This window comes from Trematomus bernacchii, unplaced genomic scaffold (assembly GCF_902827165.1).
Source record: "Trematomus bernacchii unplaced genomic scaffold, fTreBer1.1, whole genome shotgun sequence".
NCBI classification, from domain to species: domain Eukaryota; kingdom Metazoa; phylum Chordata; class Actinopteri; order Perciformes; family Nototheniidae; genus Trematomus; species Trematomus bernacchii.
The window spans coordinates 1,073,243-1,091,830 of NW_022987646.1; the positions used below are offsets into that span (position 1 = coordinate 1,073,243).

The window sequence follows — 18,588 nt, forward strand, 5'->3', positions numbered from 1 at the left end:
GGTGATCTGTATGTAGAATTCTGCATAAAAAGATTGTTTGTTTTGTTTTTCTCCAAAACAAATTGGTGGAACACTCCTGCACAACATATAGTTACAGTTGGGTAAACACATATGATGCCTCTGTCAAATACAGTAAAGTGAAAGGAAAACTTTGAGGAAAAATAAATACAAAAAATATTTTTAGAAAAAACAGAGGAGGGAAAAATACTTTTAGTCACTCAGCATTTTACCACCTCACTGGGTCCGGCCACAGCTTCTCATCAACCTGCAGAAGAAGCATCACCTGTAGGCCTGACGGTCATACAGATGCATTGCTGCAAATACTGTAACTCACTTGCGTCTTTTCCTTGCCTCTTAGTCCCTCCCACCAGGGAAGCATGGAGAGACGCAAGGAAACCACGAGAAGGGAGAAGAAGCAGGGAAATGAGTTTTAAGAGCAATGGTACGTCCTTTCCTCGGAGCGTCAAGTGAAGCGACGTCCTTTTGTGATGACGCCGCACAGCTGATCGTCTGTCTGATCAAATCTGTCTCCGTTTTTTCACAAACACCCCCGCCTCTGTTAGTAGCCTACACATTTACTGACATAAACATTTGTATCATCTGTTGTAGACCCAAATAAATAAAATAAAATAAGAACTCATTTTCAAAAACAGATAAAAGCCATTCTTAAAATGAATGAACAAACAATAGTTTAAGAAAAAATATTGAGAGAAGAGAAAGCATAACAGAAATATTGTGGTTTAAATAAATGTGAACATTGAATTTGAGTTTGTTGCTACTGGAACTGTGAACAGTTCACCTGACCAATGCAGTAGTTTAGTCTGAATTGCTTCAAAACAGCGGTAGTTGATGTCATCAGGCATTATTACCTGAACCTCATGAGAGTTAAAAATGTGCGTTTGATTTTAGGTTTTGTATTTACAGTTCATATTTTTATTTAGGAAAATTGTTGGAAGTAACTACATTTCTGACTTTGGTGTAATGTGAGACATGGCATTGCAATTCCTTTTTCAATTTTGCACAATTCAAAGGATTAGTTTGGGGTCTGTGTGAAGGCCATGGTGGAGCTGCTGGCCAGCTTATTGTGATGCTAGTATCAAGCTGAAAGACAAAATGCTGTTTGTTTGCAGCTTGGAGTAATGCTAGCAAGCAATATAAAAGGTATACAGTCATTATTGAGGCCATTGTTTCTATTACTTGGTAATGCAATGGTAACTTGGTAACTCGTTTTTTTAACAAATACCTACAGGATAACCGAAACAAAATGTCTGCTGGGCCGTGTTGTTGATCAAGACCAGATAGATTAAGGGGCAAGTTAGCTTTTTTTTGCATACAGGACATACACTTAACCAACCAACAAACCAATTGTCTCACGGTGCTCATTGCATCTTAGAGAGGAACTCCAAGAGGAAGTACTACTCTCTGAATATGTGAAAGAAATGTCCTTAATGCCTTTTCAGGCTCCTGGGAAGATGGCAGTGTTTGGTGCTGAATACTACAAGTCTGTAAAATGTTGACTTATTTAAACATATATATTTGAGGATTAAGCCAGAAGAAAGGGTTGTCAATGTGTGTCACTTTCAATGTTTGTTTGTTTGTTTGTTATATCCTAGCTGCCCCAATGGTCAGTGTGGCTTTTACTGTTTGGCTACAAATCACATTTCCCATTTTGGGCAACGATGGGTTGGAGATGGTTGTGCTAAATATGGATATTGTCTTTATTATATGACTGCTTGGAAAAGTGACTTGGTAAAAAAATAGTAACTCAGAAGAATAAGTCTTGTAATTTGTTTAACAAGCCCTCCCATGTGATCTTCCTTTTGACTCTCTCCATGGTACTGAAACAACTTATTTTCTCCTTTAGACATCATTTCCAATGTTTCATTATAATTATGATAATGATTATAATGAAAGATATATATAATGATAATAATGATTATTACACTAATCATTATTATGCATAATAAGTAATGATTTAATTAGAATCCATAAAGTTCAAGAATGAATACCTGCAACAATATTTTGTACACGTTATGTACTGATATTATTGTAGTGATTGAAAAATGGTTCATGTGTTAATTGAATGAGTTTTTTATGTTTAACCATCGTGTTCAACATTGACATTTTTCATGCTTCTATTTATTTACTTGTTTGTATTTCTAGGTTTTTGTCTATAAGTAAATACACAGTGCAATCAAATAATAAAACTGTGCTATTTAATAAGGATCTTTTTTATTATTTGAACTTTGAGCATTGTACATTACGTTGTGAGGTTTATGTTTTACATATGGCACACAGTTCGTATTGAAGTTAGGGAAGATGAGTTGGGTTTAGACCATAGACTGTATATATAAAGGTTTAGACATGGGGAACAATACTCGCAGATGCAAAGAGTAAAAAGCGCCTGATGGTGCCGCTGTAGGCCAGCACACAAGGAGCAGAGACATCTCCACCCACTTTAACTGCATTACAATCTGATGAGATTTCTCAGAACAATTCCTTCATTTCCCGATTAGTTTGCATCGCGTTTGCATTTGTAAAATGTTGGTTGCTGACTCTGTTTTGGAATTTTAATTTGTTGTTCCATGCTGTAATTTGTACTAACTGGGACGTGTTGTGCTGTGCTGCTGGTTGGTACCGTGCCGACCGTGCCCGCGCAAAATTGCGCACCACCTATAAGCGGAGATTTCAAACGTGTCCCCACCCCCCCTCTCCGCTTCTCCTGTTGTGGCTGCAGCCTGGCGCGGCGAAACCAATTGTTTGGTGTACAAATGATGCCTCTGTCAAATACAGTAAAATGAAAGGAAAACTTTGAGGAAAAATAAATACAAAAAACATTTTTAGAAAAAACAGGAGAGAAAAAATACACAGTGTTATAGGTAAGTTGCAGTATCATGAATGTAGGCCTTTTTGTTAGGGTTTAATAGGATGCGTTTATTTAATGTCATGATATTATATCAGTCAGTCACAGAAGGATTGTTTCTGCTAAACGAGCACGTTCGTTTTTGATATGTTAGGTACATTTTCTTGAAGATAGTTATGCACTTTTCCCAAGTCAAATTTAAAATGCAGGACTCTCCGATGGAATGCAGTGTTTTTACATCTTGGTATTTGAAACACGTTATATAAGAAAACAGAACGAAGTATAAACCCCATCACTCTCCATGGTGCTGGACATTTCATCTCTGATAATACTGCAAATTAATCTTTTTGAGCTAGACGTGTATATTGTCTTGACATCAATAGATGGAAGATAGCGAAAGTGCCATATTAAATCAGAGATGTATTTTTCTATCATTCTATCATCAGCATTATATCCAATGAAAAGTAGTTTGTTTTCAACTGATGTCACACCACATGCCATATGAATGTGAGTGAATTACCTTCACGTGATTTTAGACTTTTGGAATACTATTTAATAACCTAACATTGTGAAGATATAAAGAGACTCGTGGTGTCGCTGTCGGCTTACAGAACATGGACGCACACCACCCCACCCACAACTACTGAACGCAAGTCGGTTGTATTTTTCCAAGACGATCGGTTAACACCTGGAATATATTTGTATGGTCCGCAGGTCCAGAGTTGGATTATAAAGGTTTTTTTTGGGAGTACTTTGAATTATAATCTGGATAATACGCTGGACATTAACACGACGACAACTGGTTTTGTGTCAGGATGGGAGACAAAGGATTTTCTGCGCTGCAGCCGATCTTCTGCTTTGCTTCCATTATTGTATCGCTGCACCTCGTTAACGGAGACCTGAGTTATTCAATTCCAGAAGAGATGAAACGGGAGTCTGTTGTTGGAAATATAGCCAAAGATCTCGGTCTTGATCTGAGGACATTATCTTCCCGAAAGGCCCGTGTTGATTCTGAGGGGACTCGTAAATCGTACTGTGATATGAATCTGAGTACTGGAGATTTGGTCACATCGGAGAGAATGGACCGAGAAAGCCTTTGTGGCAAGAAACCCTCGTGTGTTGTGAAAGTAGATCTGGTATTAGAAAATCCTCTGGAGCTTCATCGTGTTAGTCTTCATATTCAAGATGTAAACGACAACTCGCCGCAGTTCAATGAGAATTTGATTGAAATGGAAATAAGTGAATCAGCTGACAAGGGTTACCGTTTCTCCATTGACGAAGCCCATGATGCAGATATAGGTCAAAATGCTGTTCAAAGATACAGCTTGCAAAAAAATAATATATTTATTATCGCTGTTGACAGTAACAAGGTTGAACTCGTGATAGAGAATAAACTTGATCGAGAAAAGCAAAGTGAAATGAGTTTGCTCCTCACAGCTTTAGATGGAGGCTCTCCTCAGAGATCAGGTACTGTAGTCATACACGTCACTGTGCTGGATGCTAATGATAACGCCCCAGTGTTTAGCCAGGCCGTCTATAAAGCCAGTCTGCCTGAAAACTCTCCTCCAGAAACCATAGTGATTAAAGTTAGTGCTACTGACGCAGATGAAGGAGTGAATGGAGATGTGACATATAATTTTGTCCACATATCGGATGAAAATGTAAATGTTTTTTTTATTGATCCCAAAACGGGAGAAATGAAAGTTAGTGGTGTGGTTGACTTTGAAGAAATCAGTTCTTTCGAAATTAGCGTGAAAGCAAAAGATGGTTTAGGACTAACCTCTTACGCCAAAATTATAATTGACGTTACGGATATGAATGATAATGCTCCTGTAATATACCTGAAATCCCTAACTAACCCCATACCTGAGAACGTGTCACCAGGTTCAGAGGTGGGCATCATTAACGTGCAGGATAGAGACTCTGAGAATAACAGACAGGTCCGCTGCTCCATTCAGCAACACGTCCCTTTTAAGTTGGTTCCTTCTATTAAAAACTATTATTCTCTGGTGACCACAGGACAACTGGACCGTGAACTGGTGTCTGATTACAACATTACAATCACTGCCACTGACGAGGGCTCTCCGCCTCTGACCTCCTCTAAAACGGTTCAGTTATCTGTAGCAGACATCAACGACAACCCACCTGTGTTTGAGGAGCAATCCTACAGCGCATATGTGACTGAAAACAACAAACCTGGCTCCACTTTATGTTCCGTTACTGCTCGAGACCCCGACTGGAGACAAAACGGTACCGTGATTTATTCTCTGTTACCCGGTGAAGTGAACGGTGCCCCGGTGTCCTCCTATCTGTCTGTTAACGGAGACACGGGGGTGATCCACGCTGTAAGGTTGTTTGATTATGAACAGTTCAGGAGTTTTAAAATCCACGTGATGGCCAGAGACAATGGTTCTCCTCCGCTCAGCAGCAACGTGACCGTGAGTGTGTTCATATCGGATGTGAATGACCACTCTCCTCAGATACTCTACCCCGCCCCGGAGGGCAACTCCTTCATGACCGAGCTGGTCCCCAAAGCTGCACACGGAGGCTCTCTGGTGTCCAAAGTGATCGCGGTGGACGCGGACTCCGGACAGAACGCCTGGCTGTCCTATCATATAGTCAAATCCACTGATCCGGGACTTTTCACTATTGGTCTCCACAGCGGAGAGATCAGGACACAGAGGGACATTTCTGAGTCTGACAGCATGAAACAGAACCTTATTGTGGCAGTGAAAGATAACGGACAGCCCTCTCTCTCTGCCACCTGCTCCATGTATTTACTTATCTCTGATAACTTGGCTGAGGTGCCAGAACTGAAGGATATTTCATATGATGAGAAGAACTCCAAACTGACCTCTTACCTGATCATCGCGCTGGTATCCGTGTCCACCTTTTTCCTCACCTTCATCATCATCATCCTGGGAGTGAGGTTTTGTCGCAGCAGAAAGCCCAGACTGTTGTTTGATGGAGCAGTTGCCATCCCCAGCGCTTATCTCCCTCCTAATTACGCAGATGTTGACGGAACAGGAACTTTACGCAGCGCTTACAATTATGACGCCTACCTGACAACAGGTTCTAGAACCAGTGACTTTAAGTTCGTGTCATCTTACAATGACAACACACTGCCTGCTGACCAGACTCTGAGGAAAAGCCCTTCAGATTTTGCTGAAGTGTTTGGAGACTGTGATTCTTCTCCTGAGGTAGGAGCATTCTGGTGTATTTGTAATAGTTGATGGTTTGTTGCTAACTTGTGGAGCAGTGAACATTCATGTTGAGCAATATTTTGTTCTTATTGAAATTGATTTTTTGATTCTGCATGTTTAGTTTGAAAATTGAATATTTTCAAAAGTATTAATCATATCATCAGCATATTATATACCTTTTATGTGACATTTTCCTTTTCTTGTCAAAATTAAATGTTCGTGGATTTAGTTCGGGGTTGTTGTATTACGAAAGTGCACATTCACTCTGTTATGAGCTATTAAATGTTTTCGCAAAGCCCTTTCATCCGTATAAATGCAATTTTTTATACATTAAAAATATAATATAATTTTCTTTAACTTTGATTTTCATCAAGATTGGCCCTTTATGTCCACACATGACATTTCATAGAAATGTACAGTGATGCAAAAGCGTTTTTTACGAAGATATTTTCATCCAAATGAAATAATTAGGCAGTCTGCTCATTGTCCACCGTACCTCATTTGTCAACCACCTACATTATTACTGGTTATCACTTTAACTCCCCTTGAATTTTAGAAAAACTACAATTTCTACGCCTAATTCAGCACAAATGTGGGGGTAACGTTCTAAGAACAAGTTAGTATTTTATTTTGTGAAACTCTCTTACTGACATTGCAGCATCATGAGAACAATGTCCTTTGTCGTTAGACAAAGATTCCCATACAGCGCTCTGTTTGGTGACATCAGTCCTTACTGGTCTAGAAGTATCTGTCCATGGTGCTGAAACACGCCTCCTTCACAATCACAACTGTCTTTTTTCTTAGTTACACTTTACATTTGATTTGGCTAAATGGATGATACTCATATAAGATCTGAATTAATGTATTGTTTAAAAATAATATGATTTTATTCATAGTGATAGCTATCCCTTAGAATGATATTGTTTCCAAACTCTAAATTATTATCGAACTTTTGACTTCATAAGCAAATCTTGTATTTATTTTCTCAACAGTAATTGTGTCAAATGTTTATTAATGCATTTTGTTATAGTTTATATTGTTGTTATTTCTCTGACCTTAGTTACTTAAAACATTTAAGTACAGTTACTTTCATATTACAATTTTGGTGCATGTCTCAATGACACGCGCAAAGTGTCCATTTGTATGTCCTCGGCTTTGTAGGATGCGTTTCTGTAATGGCCATTATGATAATATATCAGTCAGTCACAATGGTATCTTTTCTGATGATTGAGGTGGTTAGTTTGTCATATTTTTAAATTAATTTGGCTGAAGATAGTTCTGTATGTTTATCTAAGTGAATCTTAAAATGCAGGAGTTTCTTTTGTGATGCATTATTTTTAGATTGAGGTATTTGTACTTTTACCTCAGACAACTATTACAAATATATGTGTAACCACTGTCCATGGAACTGAATCTACATGTTCATTCAATGGTAGTTTATTTGTTCAACACATGCCATATTGACGTGAGGTGAATTACCTTTGTGATTTTATACTAGGGTAAGAATATTTATAACATGACACTGTGAAGACCAAAAGCGACTCATGGTGTCACTGTTGGCTTGCAGAAATTGAACACACACCACCCCACCCACTACTACTGAATGCATGTATTTTCTTTCTAGGGAGTCGGTTAAAATATCGAACCTATTTTAGTGGACAGAGACGCACACTTTGCAGTGTTGGATTATTGACTCTTTTTAGACTTATTTTTTTATTTCCCTCTGTAAAATCGACGTAAAGTAACAAGTCGAAGACTGGTTTTGTGTCAGGATGGGAGACAAAGGATTTTCAGCGCTGCGGCCGATCTTCTACTTTGCTTCCTTTATTGTAGCGCTGCACCTCGTTAACGGAGACCTGAGTTATTCTATTCCAGAAGAGATTAAACGCGAATCTGTTATTGGAAATATAGCTAAAGATCTCGGTCTTGATCTGAGGACCTTATCTTCCCGAAAGGCCCGTGTTGATTCTGAGGGGACTCGTAAGCGGTACTGTGATATTAATCTGAGTTCTGGAGATTTGGTCACATCGGAGAGAATGGACCGAGAAAGCCGTTGTGGCAAGAAACCCTCGTGTGTTGTGAAAGCAGATCTAGTGTTAGAAAATCCTCTGGAGCTTCATCGTGTTAGTATCCATATTCAAGATGTTAATGACAACTCGCCAACATTCAAAGATAATTTGATTGAAATGGAGATAGGCGAGTCAGCTGCTAAGGGTTACCGGTTTTCTATCGAGGAGGCCCATGACGCAGATATAGGTCAAAATGCTGTTCAGAGATACAGTTTACAAAAAAACGACAACTTTATTCTCGCTGTTGACAGTAACAGGGTGGAACTCGTACTGGAGAATACACTTGATCGTGAAAAGCAAAATGAAATGAATTTGCTCCTCACAGCTTTAGATGGAGGCTCTCCTCAGAGATCAGGTACTGTAGTCATACACGTCACTGTGCTGGATGCTAATGATAACGCTCCAGTGTTTAGCCAGGCCATCTATAAAGCCAGTCTGCCTGAAAACTCTCCTCCTGATACCATAGTGATTAATGTTAGTGCTACAGACGCAGATGAAGGAGTGAATGGAGATGTGACGTATGACTTTGGCCACGGATCTGATGACTATGTAAATGTATTTTCAATTGATCCTAAAACTGGAGAAATTAGAGTTACTGGCATAATTGACTATGAAGAAATAAGTTTGTTTGAAATTAGCGTGAAAGCTAAAGATGGTTTAGGACTAACCTCTTACGCCAAAGTTATAATAGATGTTACTGATATGAATGATAATGCCCCTGTAATATACCTGAAATCTCTGACTAACCCCATACCTGAGAACGTGTCACCTGGTGCAGAGGTGGGCATCATTAACGTGCAGGATAGAGACTCTGAGAATAACAGACAGGTCCGCTGCTCCATTCAGCAAAACGTCCCTTTTAAGTTGGTTCCTTCTATTAAAAACTATTATTCTCTGGTGACCACAGGACAACTGGACCGTGAACTAGTGTCTGATTACAACATTACAATCACTGCCACTGACGAGGGCTCTCCCCCTCTGTCCTCCTCTAAAACTGTTCAGTTATCTGTAGCAGACATCAACGACAACCCACCTGTGTTTGAGGAGCAGTCCGACAGCGCATATGTGACTGAAAACAACAAACCTGGCTCCACTTTATGTTCCGTTACTGCTCGAGACCCCGACTGGAGACAAAACGGTACCGTGATTTATTCTCTGTTACCCGGTGAGGTGAACGGTGCCCCGGTGTCCTCCTATCTGTCTGTTAACGGAGACAATGGGGTGATCCACGCTCTCAGGTCGTTTGATTATGAACAGTTCAGGAGTTTTAAAGTCCACGTGATGGCCAGAGACAACGGTTCTCCTCCGCTCAGCAGCAACGTGACCGTCAGTGTGTTCATATCGGATGTGAATGACAACTCTCCTCAGATACTATACCCCGCCCCGGAGGGCAACTCCTTCATGACCGAGCTGGTCCCCAAAGCTGCACACGGAGGCTCTCTGGTGTCCAAAGTGATCGCGGTGGACGCAGACTCCGGACAGAACGCCTGGCTGTCCTATCATATAGTCAAATCCACTGATCCGGGACTTTTCACTATTGGTCTACACAGCGGAGAGATCAGGACACAGCGGGACATTTCTGAGTCTGACAGCATGAAACAGAACCTTATTGTGTCAGTAAAAGATAACGGACAGCCCTCTCTCTCTGCCACCTGCTCCATGTATTTACTTATCTCTGATAACTTGGCTGAGGTGCCAGAACTGAAGGATATGTCTTATGATGAGAAGAACTCCAAACTGACCTCTTACCTGATCATCGCGCTAGTGTCTGTGTCCACCTTTTTCCTCACCTTCATCATCATCATCCTGGGTGTGAGGTTTTGTCGCAGGAGAAAGCCCAGACTGTTGTTTGATGGAGCAGTCGCCATCCCCAGCGCTTATCTCCCTCCTAATTACGCAGATGTTAACGGAACAGGAACTTTACGCAGCGCTTACAATTATGACGCCTACCTGACAACAGGTTCTAGAACCAGTGACTTTAAGTTCGTGTCATCTTACAATGACAACACACTGCCTGCTGACCAGACTCTGAGGAAAAGCCCTTCAGACTTTGCTGAAGTGTTTGGAGATTGTGATTCTTCTCTTGAGGTAAGAGCATCACACATGTAATTCTTTATTTTAAATATATATTAAAACATCTCCACTTTCTTTAGCAGTTTTGATTTTATAAACTTAAATGGCAGAAAGATAAAAGTTAGAGGCGGATGATATGATTTTGCCCATCCTAGTTTTTTTCACTAAGAGTTATTATCATTTATTTCCCAAATGATTTCCAATCGTTCTCTGAAACATTACCATCTCTTTTCATAGTTTAGAATGATATATTTTGTAAAGACTGTCTTAGTGCTCATTGTACAGAAGTCGACCAGGTGCCTTTGGTTATTTCTATTGCTGAAAAACTAGTTTTTCTCAGCCACCATGTTTACAGGAATCACACACCAAATAACTTTGAGTTATTCAGTCAAAGTCAAATTCAAAATCAACTTTATTGTCATTACAGTATACTGTGTGTGAGATACAGACTGGGAGATTGAAATGCTGTTTCGAATAAAAGTAAACATATCAGAAAATACATAATCCAACTTGGACGCATACAAATTCCCACATTAAGAGGCATCAATAAACTAAATATATATATATATATATATAAAGGCACAACAGTCAATACAAAAATAACGGTCATTTATAAACGGATGAGGATTAATATATTACAGTTGAAATATGTACACTAAATGATGGTCCACAGCAGCGTATTGAAAGTCTTATTTATTTGTTCTTTGCTTTTTCTTTCTAATTTACAGTATGCTCGGTCTCAATTGTTGTTGTATTTTGTTAGATTTATTAGGCTCATTTATTCGAAGGGAAATAGCCCTTGTTAATCACATTATGGCTTTTGTTTTAAGGCGTCTCTGTTGTCGTTTGTTACACCTCATCATTTTCAGATAGCCTTCCTGAGTAACCTCCTACAATATTTTCTGTGTTCACAGTATTGGCATTTGGCATTGTCATATTTACGGTCCCAGATACCCTACCTATTTCCTATGCTAATGTGTTACCTGTTTTTAAATGTTTTTTTTAATAAAAAAAAAATCCGACGAGTTGCCAACTTGACACAAGATTTCATTAGGCTTTAAGCGTATCATACACGCTAAACCTTTTATATATTTTGTTTTAAGACCGGTCTATAAGCGCCCAGACAAACACGAGTCTATTTTTGCAAACATAAAAAAAACATCATTTATTAACAGTTCCTTGGTGGAACTATTTAATTTTCTTTATGCGTCATTGACGTTTTATTATCTTGACATGTCACAAAGCATTTTAATATATACTTTTCAGGGTCAATGAATTTGATCTCTACAAATGCCGTTGTTGTTGTTGTATGGCTTTGTAATGACTTGCTGCTATAGGAAGTCTATAATTTCCAGAATAGTCTCTAGATGTCGCTATGCACCAGCTGTAATACTTTGTGTGTCGACGCACCCACTGTTGTCGAAGCACAATGTGACTTATTGTGCTGCAGTAAACCGTCCAAAGAGGCAGAGACGTGGTCTTGGATTGTGATTATTTTGGTTTAAAACGTATTTTTTGGCTTTGTTCCTGTTTACTAACTAAAGTGGACGTTTAGTGTTTCAGATAGGCGTCACGGTGACCATCATGGGGTTCACATTACGAATATGTCTCGTTGATTTGCTGCTGTTTTCTTTGCGTATGGCCCATGGAGATGTAAGCCTTTCTTTTCCGGAGGAGATGAAACGCGGATCGGTGATCGGAAATATTGCCAAGGACCTGGGTCTTGAAACAAGCAGACTTTCCGCTCGGAAGGCCCGAGTTGATACTGATGGGAGCGACACGCGTTATTGTGATTTAAACCTCCGTAATGGGGATCTGACTGTTGCCGAGAGGATTGACAGGGAGGGCCTCTGTGGAGACAAAGCATCTTGCGTTTTAAAACAAGAGCTTATGTTAGAGAATCCATTAGAATTACATCGAATTAGTCTTCATGTTCAGGACATAAATGATAACTCTCCGCAATTTAATAACGACTTGATCCAGATAGATATAAGCGAATCTGCGGCAAAAGGTGCTCGTTTTCCAATAGAAGAAGCAAATGATGCAGACGTAGGCAAATATTCTGTTCAGACGTACAACCTCCAGAGCAATGATAATTTTATTCTCGGAGTTGGAACTAATTCTGTTGAGCTTGTCCTTAACAAAGAGCTTGACCGAGAAAATGTAAAGAAAATCCATCTACTTCTTACAGCACTGGATGGTGGTTCTCCTCAGAGATCAGGTACTGTGGTCATTCAGATCACTGTGCTCGATGCTAATGATAACGTCCCTGTGTTCAGTCAGGCAGTTTACAAGGCTATTCTGCCTGAAAACTCTCCACTAGGCACTGTCATACTTAAAGTGAGTGCCACTGATGCAGACGAGGGACTAAATGGAGACGTTACATATGGATTTGGACGCATATCGGAAGATGTTAAGTCGATGTTTACCATAGATCATAAGACAGGCGATATAAAGTTAACTACCGATGTTGATTTTGAAACGGCGTCCTCTTTTGAACTGCGTATCACAGCAAAAGATGGTTTGGGATTAACTTCTTATGCCAAAGTCATTATTGACGTTACCGATGTTAATGACAACGCCCCTATTATTAACCTAAAATCACTTACCAGTCCCATACCCGAGAACGTGTCACCTGGTTCAGAGGTGGGCATCATTAACGTGCAGGATAGAGACTCTGAGAATAACAGACAGGTCCGCTGCTCCATTCAGCAAAACGTCCCTTTTAAGTTGGTTCCTTCTATTAAAAACTATTATTCTCTGGTGACTACAGGACAACTGGACCGTGAACTAATGTCTGATTACAACATTACAATCACTGCCACTGATGAGGGATCCCCCCCTCTGTCCTCCTCTAAAACTGTTCAGTTATCTGTAGCAGACATCAACGACAACCCACCTGTGTTTGAGGAGCAGTCCTACAGCGCATATGTGACTGAAAACAACAAACCTGGCTCTACTTTATGTTCCGTCACTGCTCGAGACCCCGACTGGAGACAAAACGGTACCGTGATTTATTCTCTGTTACCCGGTGAGGTGAACGGTGCGCCGGTGTCCTCCTATCTGTCTGTTAACGGAGACACGGGGGTGATCCACGCTGTCAGGTCGTTTGATTATGAACAGTTCAGGAGTTTTAAAGTCCACGTGATGGCCAGAGACAACGGTTCTCCTCCTCTCAGGAGCAACGTGACGGTCAGTGTGTTCATATCGGATGTGAATGACAACTCTCCTCAGATACTGTACCCCGCCCCGGAGGGCAACTCCTTCATGACCGAGCTGGTCCCCAAAGCTGCACACGGAGGCTCTCTGGTGTCCAAAGTGATCGCGGTGGACGCGGACTCCGGACAGAACGCCTGGCTGTCCTATCATATAGTCAAATTCACTGATCCGGGACTTTTCACTATTGGTCTCCACAGCGGAGAGATCAGGGCACAGCGGGACATTTCTGAGTCTGACAGCATGAAACAGAACCTTATTGTGGCAGTGAAAGATAACGGACAGCCCTCTCTCTCTGCCACCTGCTCCATGTATTTACTTATCTCTGATAACTTGGCTGAGGTGCCAGAACTGAAGGACATTTCTTATGATGAGAAGAACTCCAAACTGACCTCTTACCTGATCATCGCGCTGGTGTCCGTGTCCACCTTTTTTCTCACCTTCATTATCATCATCCTCGGTGTGAGGTTTTGTCGCAGGAGAAAGCCCAGACTGTTGTTTGATGGAGCAGTTGCCATCCCCAGCGCTTATCTCCCTCCTAATTACGCAGATGTTGACGGCACAGGAACTTTACGCAGCGCTTACAATTATGACGCCTACCTGACAACAGGTTCCAGAACCAGTGACTTTAAGTTCGTGTCATCTTACAATGACAACACACTGCCTGCGGACCAGACTCTGAGGAAAAGCCCTTCAGACTTTGCTGAAGTGTTTGGGGATTGTGATTCTTCTCCTGAGGTAGGAACCTTCCTGTGTATTTGTCATAGTTGATGTTTTTGTTGCTAACTTGTAGAGCAGAGAAGTGTTATGTTCTTCACATTTGTGTGCTTCCTGTAAAATTGTTTTGTTGATTTTGAAATACATTTTTGGATAACAGAAGATTTCCAAAATTATTAATCATGCTGCCTTATTGTAGTTGTTTTTATTGTCAAATGTATTTGCGTTGATTTAGTTTTGGGGTGATGTTTACTGTCCTTGATTAATTAGAACAGCTGCAGTTCCTACGCCCGATTCAGCATGTATGTATGGATGAGGTTCTATAGTCTAAGAACGAGTTAAAATGCACTTATTAGAACTCTCTTAATCACATCACTGCAGTCTGAGAACACTTATTCGTTTGCTGATGACAACGTTTAACAAACAGTGCTCTGGTCTATTGGTGACCTCCGTCCTTACTGGTTTTGTGACATCTGTCCGTGTTGCTGAAACACTCCTCATGCATATTCACAACTGAAGATAAATGAACTTGTTATTTAAGAAAGAATATTGAAGTATCTTCCCCATCACTGTCCATTGTGTTGGACATTACATCTCTGATACTGAAAACAAGCCCTCCCATGTGATCTTCCTTTTGACTCTCTCCATGGTACTGAAACAACTTATTTTCTCCTTTAGACATCATTTCAAATGTTCCAATCTTTCATTATAATTATGATAATAATTATAATAATACATATATATGTACATAATGATATTAATGATTACACTAATCATTATTATGCATAATAAGTAATGATTTAATTATAATCCATAAACCTCAAGAATTAATACCTGCAACAAGAACATACTTTATTTGTTACCACATACACGTGATATAAGTGATAGAAAAATTGTTAATTTGTTAAAGGTAGGGTAGGTAATTCACTTCAGAAACACTTTTTGTTATAATCCATAGAATATTATAACATCCCGATAGCAATGAATACATTAAATGCTTTGACAATAAATATATACAAATATTTCATCTGTGGAAGCCGTGGCGCTGTAAAAAGCACGACCAATCATCTGAGCCGGTGGCCTACCTGCCTGTCAGCCTTCCATCTCGTGCACAAACTTATCTCGTGCCCTCATTGGTCATGTGCACGTCCGTGTGTGTTGGAGGAGGGGCTCTGTAAGGAAATCTGAAGGAAGGGGCAGATTTTTTTTGGTTGTGTACTTTCAAATTCTAGCTTAGCTGGTTTCTCCATTCTTACCTACCCTACCTTTAATTAAATGAGTGGTTTATGTTTAACAATAGTGTTCAACATTTACATTTTTAATGCGTCTATTTCTTTACTTGTTTTTATTTCTAGGTTTTTGTCTATAATTAAATACACAATGCAATCAAATAATAAAACTGTGCTATTTAATAAGCATCTTTTTTATTATTTGAACTTTGAGCATTGTTCATTACGTTGTGAGGTTTATGTTTTACATATGGCACACAGTTCGTATTGAAGTTAGGGAAGATGAGTTGGGTTTAGACCATAGACTGTATATATAAAGGTTTAGACATGGGGAATAATACTCGCAGATGCAAAGAGTAAAAAGCGCCTGAAGGTGCCGCTGTAGGCCAGCACACAAGGAGCAGAGACATCTCCACCCACTTTAACTGCATTTCAATCTGATGAGATTTCTCAGAACAATTCCTTCATTCCCCGATTAGTTTGCATCGCGTTTGCATTTGTAAAATGTTGGTTGCTGACTCTGTTTTGGAATTTTAATTTGTTGCTCCATGCTGTAATTTGTACAAACTGGGACGTGTTTTTTTTCGAGGATGGGAGACAAAGGCTTTTCTGCGATGCAGCCGATCGTCTGCTTTGCTTCCTTTATTGTAGCACTGCACCTCGTTAACGGAGACCTGAGTTATTCTATTCCAGAAGAGATGAAACGCCAGTCTGTTGTTGGAAATGTTGCCAAAGATCTCGGTCTTGATCTGAGGACATTATCTTCCCGAAAGGCTCGTGTTGATTCTGAGGGGACTCGTAAGCGATACTGTGATATTAATCTGAGTTCTGGAGATTTGGTCACATCGGAGAGAATGGACCGAGAAAGCCTTTGTGGCAAGAAACCCTCGTGTGTTGTGAAAGCAGATCTGGTGTTAGAAAATCCTCTGGAGCTTCATCGTGTTAGTATCCATATTCAAGATGTAAATGACAACTCGCCAACGTTCAAAGATAATTTGATTGAATTGGAAATAAGGGAGTCAGCTGAAAAGAGTAACCGCTTTTCTGTCGAGGAGGCCCATGACGCAGATATAGGTCAAAATGCAGTTCAGAGGTACAGTTTACAAAAAAACGACAACTTTGTTCTTGCTGTTGACAGTAACAAAGTTGAACTCGTTTTGGAAAATAAACTTGATCGAGAAAAGCAAAATTATATTAATTTGCTCCTCACAGCTTTAGATGGAGGCTCTCCTCAGCGATCAGGTACTGTAGTCATACACGTCACTGTGCTGGATGCTAATGATAACGCCCCAGTGTTTAGCCAGGCCGTTTATAAAGGCAGTCTGCCTGAAAACTCTCCTCCAGATACCATAGTGATTAATGTTAGTGCTACTGACGCAGACGAAGGTGTGAATGGAGATGTGACATATGACTTTGGCCACGGATCTGATGACTATGTAAATATATTTTCAATTGATCATAACACTGGCGAAATTAAAGTAACAGGAGTGATTGATTTTGAAGAAATTAGCTCGTTTGAAATGAAAATTAAAGCTAAAGATGGGTTAGGACTAATATCTTATGCCAAAGTTATAATTGATGTTACTGATATGAATGATAATGCTCCAGTGATATACCTGAAATCTCTGACTAACCCCCTACCTGAGAACTTGTCACCTGGTGCAGAGGTGGGCATCATTAACGTGCAGGATAGAGACTCTGAGAATAACAGACAGGTCCGCTGCTCCATTCAGCAAAACGTCCCTTTTAAGTTGGTTCCTTCTATTAAAAATTATTATTCTCTGGTGACCACAGGACAACTGGACCGTGAACTAGTGTCTGATTACAACATTACAATCACTGCCACTGACGAGGGCTCACCCCCTCTGTCCTCCTCTAAAACTGCTCAGTTATCTGTAGCAGACATCAACGACAACCCACCTGTGTTTGAGGAGCAGTCCTACAGCGCATATGTGACTGAAAACAACAAACCTGGCTCCACTTTATGTTCCGTTACTGCTCGAGACCCCGACTGGAGACAAAACGGTACAGTGATGTATTCGCTGTTACCCGGTGAGGTGAACGGGGCCCCGGTGTCCTCCTATCTGTCTGTTAACGGAGACACGGGGGTGATCCACGCTGTCAGGTCGTTTGATTATGAACAGTTCAGGAGTTTTAAAGTCCACGTGATGGCCAGAGACAACGGTTCTCCTCCGCTCAGCAGCAACGTGACCGTCAGTGTGTTCATATCGGATGTGAATGACAACTCTCCTCAGATACTGTACCCCGCCCCGGAGGGCAACTCCTTCATGACTGAGCTGGTCCCGAAAGCTGCACACGGAGGCTCTCTGGTGTCCAAAGTGATCGCGGTGGACGCGGACTCCGGACAGAACACCTGGCTGTCCTATCATATAGTCAAATCCACTGACTCGGGACTTTTCACTATTGGTCTCCACAGCGGAGAGATCAGGACACAGCGGGACATTTCTGAGTCTGACAGCATGAAACAGAACCTTATTGTGGCAGTGAAAGATAACGGACAGCCCTCTCTCTCTGCCACCTGCTCCATGTATTTACTTATCTCTGATAACTTTGCTGAGGTGCCAGAATTGAAGGATATTTCTTACGATGAGAATAACTCAAAACTGACCTCTTACCTGATCATCGCGCTCGTGTCCGTGTCCACCTTTTTCCTCACCTTCATTATCATCATCCTCGGTGTGAGGTTTTGTCGCAGGAGAAAGCCCAGACTGTTGTTTGATGGAGCAGTTGCCATCCCCAGCGCTTATCTCCCTCCTAATTACGCAGATGTTGACGGCACAGGAACTTTACGCAGCGCTTACAATTATGACGCCTACCTGACAACAGGTTCTAGAACCAGTGACTTTAAGTTTGTGTCATCTTACAATGACAACACACTGCCTGCTGACCAGACTCTGAGGAAAAGCCCTTCAGACTTTGCTGAAGTGTTTGGAGATTGTGAATCTTCTCCTGAGGTAGGAGCCTTTCGAGTGTACCTTCATAATTGATGTATTGTTGTGTACTTTTTGACCAGCTAAGTTGTATGTTCTGCAAATGTGTGTGCTTCCTGTTAAATTGTTTTGTGGATTTAGAATTTTGGTTAGCAGAACATTTCAAAAATTATTAATCCTTTAAATTACATAAACCCATTATTTGCTGCCTTTTTATTAACACTTCTTTCATGTCAAATTCATGTTTGGGTGGATTTAGTTCGGGGT

At 40.6% G+C, this 18,588-nt stretch overlaps 3 protein-coding genes and 1 pseudogene across 3 annotated transcripts; all 4 read left to right on the top strand.

Annotated features, from left to right (window-relative positions):
- The first annotated feature begins 3,678 nt into the window (after positions 1–3,678).
- LOC117485473 (protocadherin gamma-A11-like) lies at positions 3,679–6,096 on the top strand. Its single transcript, XM_034134027.1, has one exon. It carries the CDS (start codon positions 3,679–3,681, stop codon positions 6,094–6,096), a length of 2,418 nt encoding a protein of 805 aa, XP_033989918.1.
- A 1,178-nt stretch (positions 6,097–7,274) lies between these two features.
- Positions 7,275–10,244, top strand: LOC117485474 (annotated as a pseudogene).
- A 1,548-nt stretch (positions 10,245–11,792) lies between these two features.
- LOC117485475 (protocadherin beta-16-like) lies at positions 11,793–14,195 on the top strand. The gene has a single exon (XM_034134028.1). It carries the CDS (start codon positions 11,793–11,795, stop codon positions 14,193–14,195), a length of 2,403 nt encoding a protein of 800 aa, XP_033989919.1.
- Positions 14,196–15,960: 1,765 nt separating this feature from the next.
- LOC117485477 (protocadherin gamma-A11-like) lies at positions 15,961–18,378 on the top strand. The gene has a single exon (XM_034134029.1). The coding sequence runs from the start codon at positions 15,961–15,963 to the stop codon at positions 18,376–18,378; it is 2,418 nt and encodes an 805-aa protein (XP_033989920.1).
- Positions 18,379–18,588: the final 210 nt, after the last annotated feature.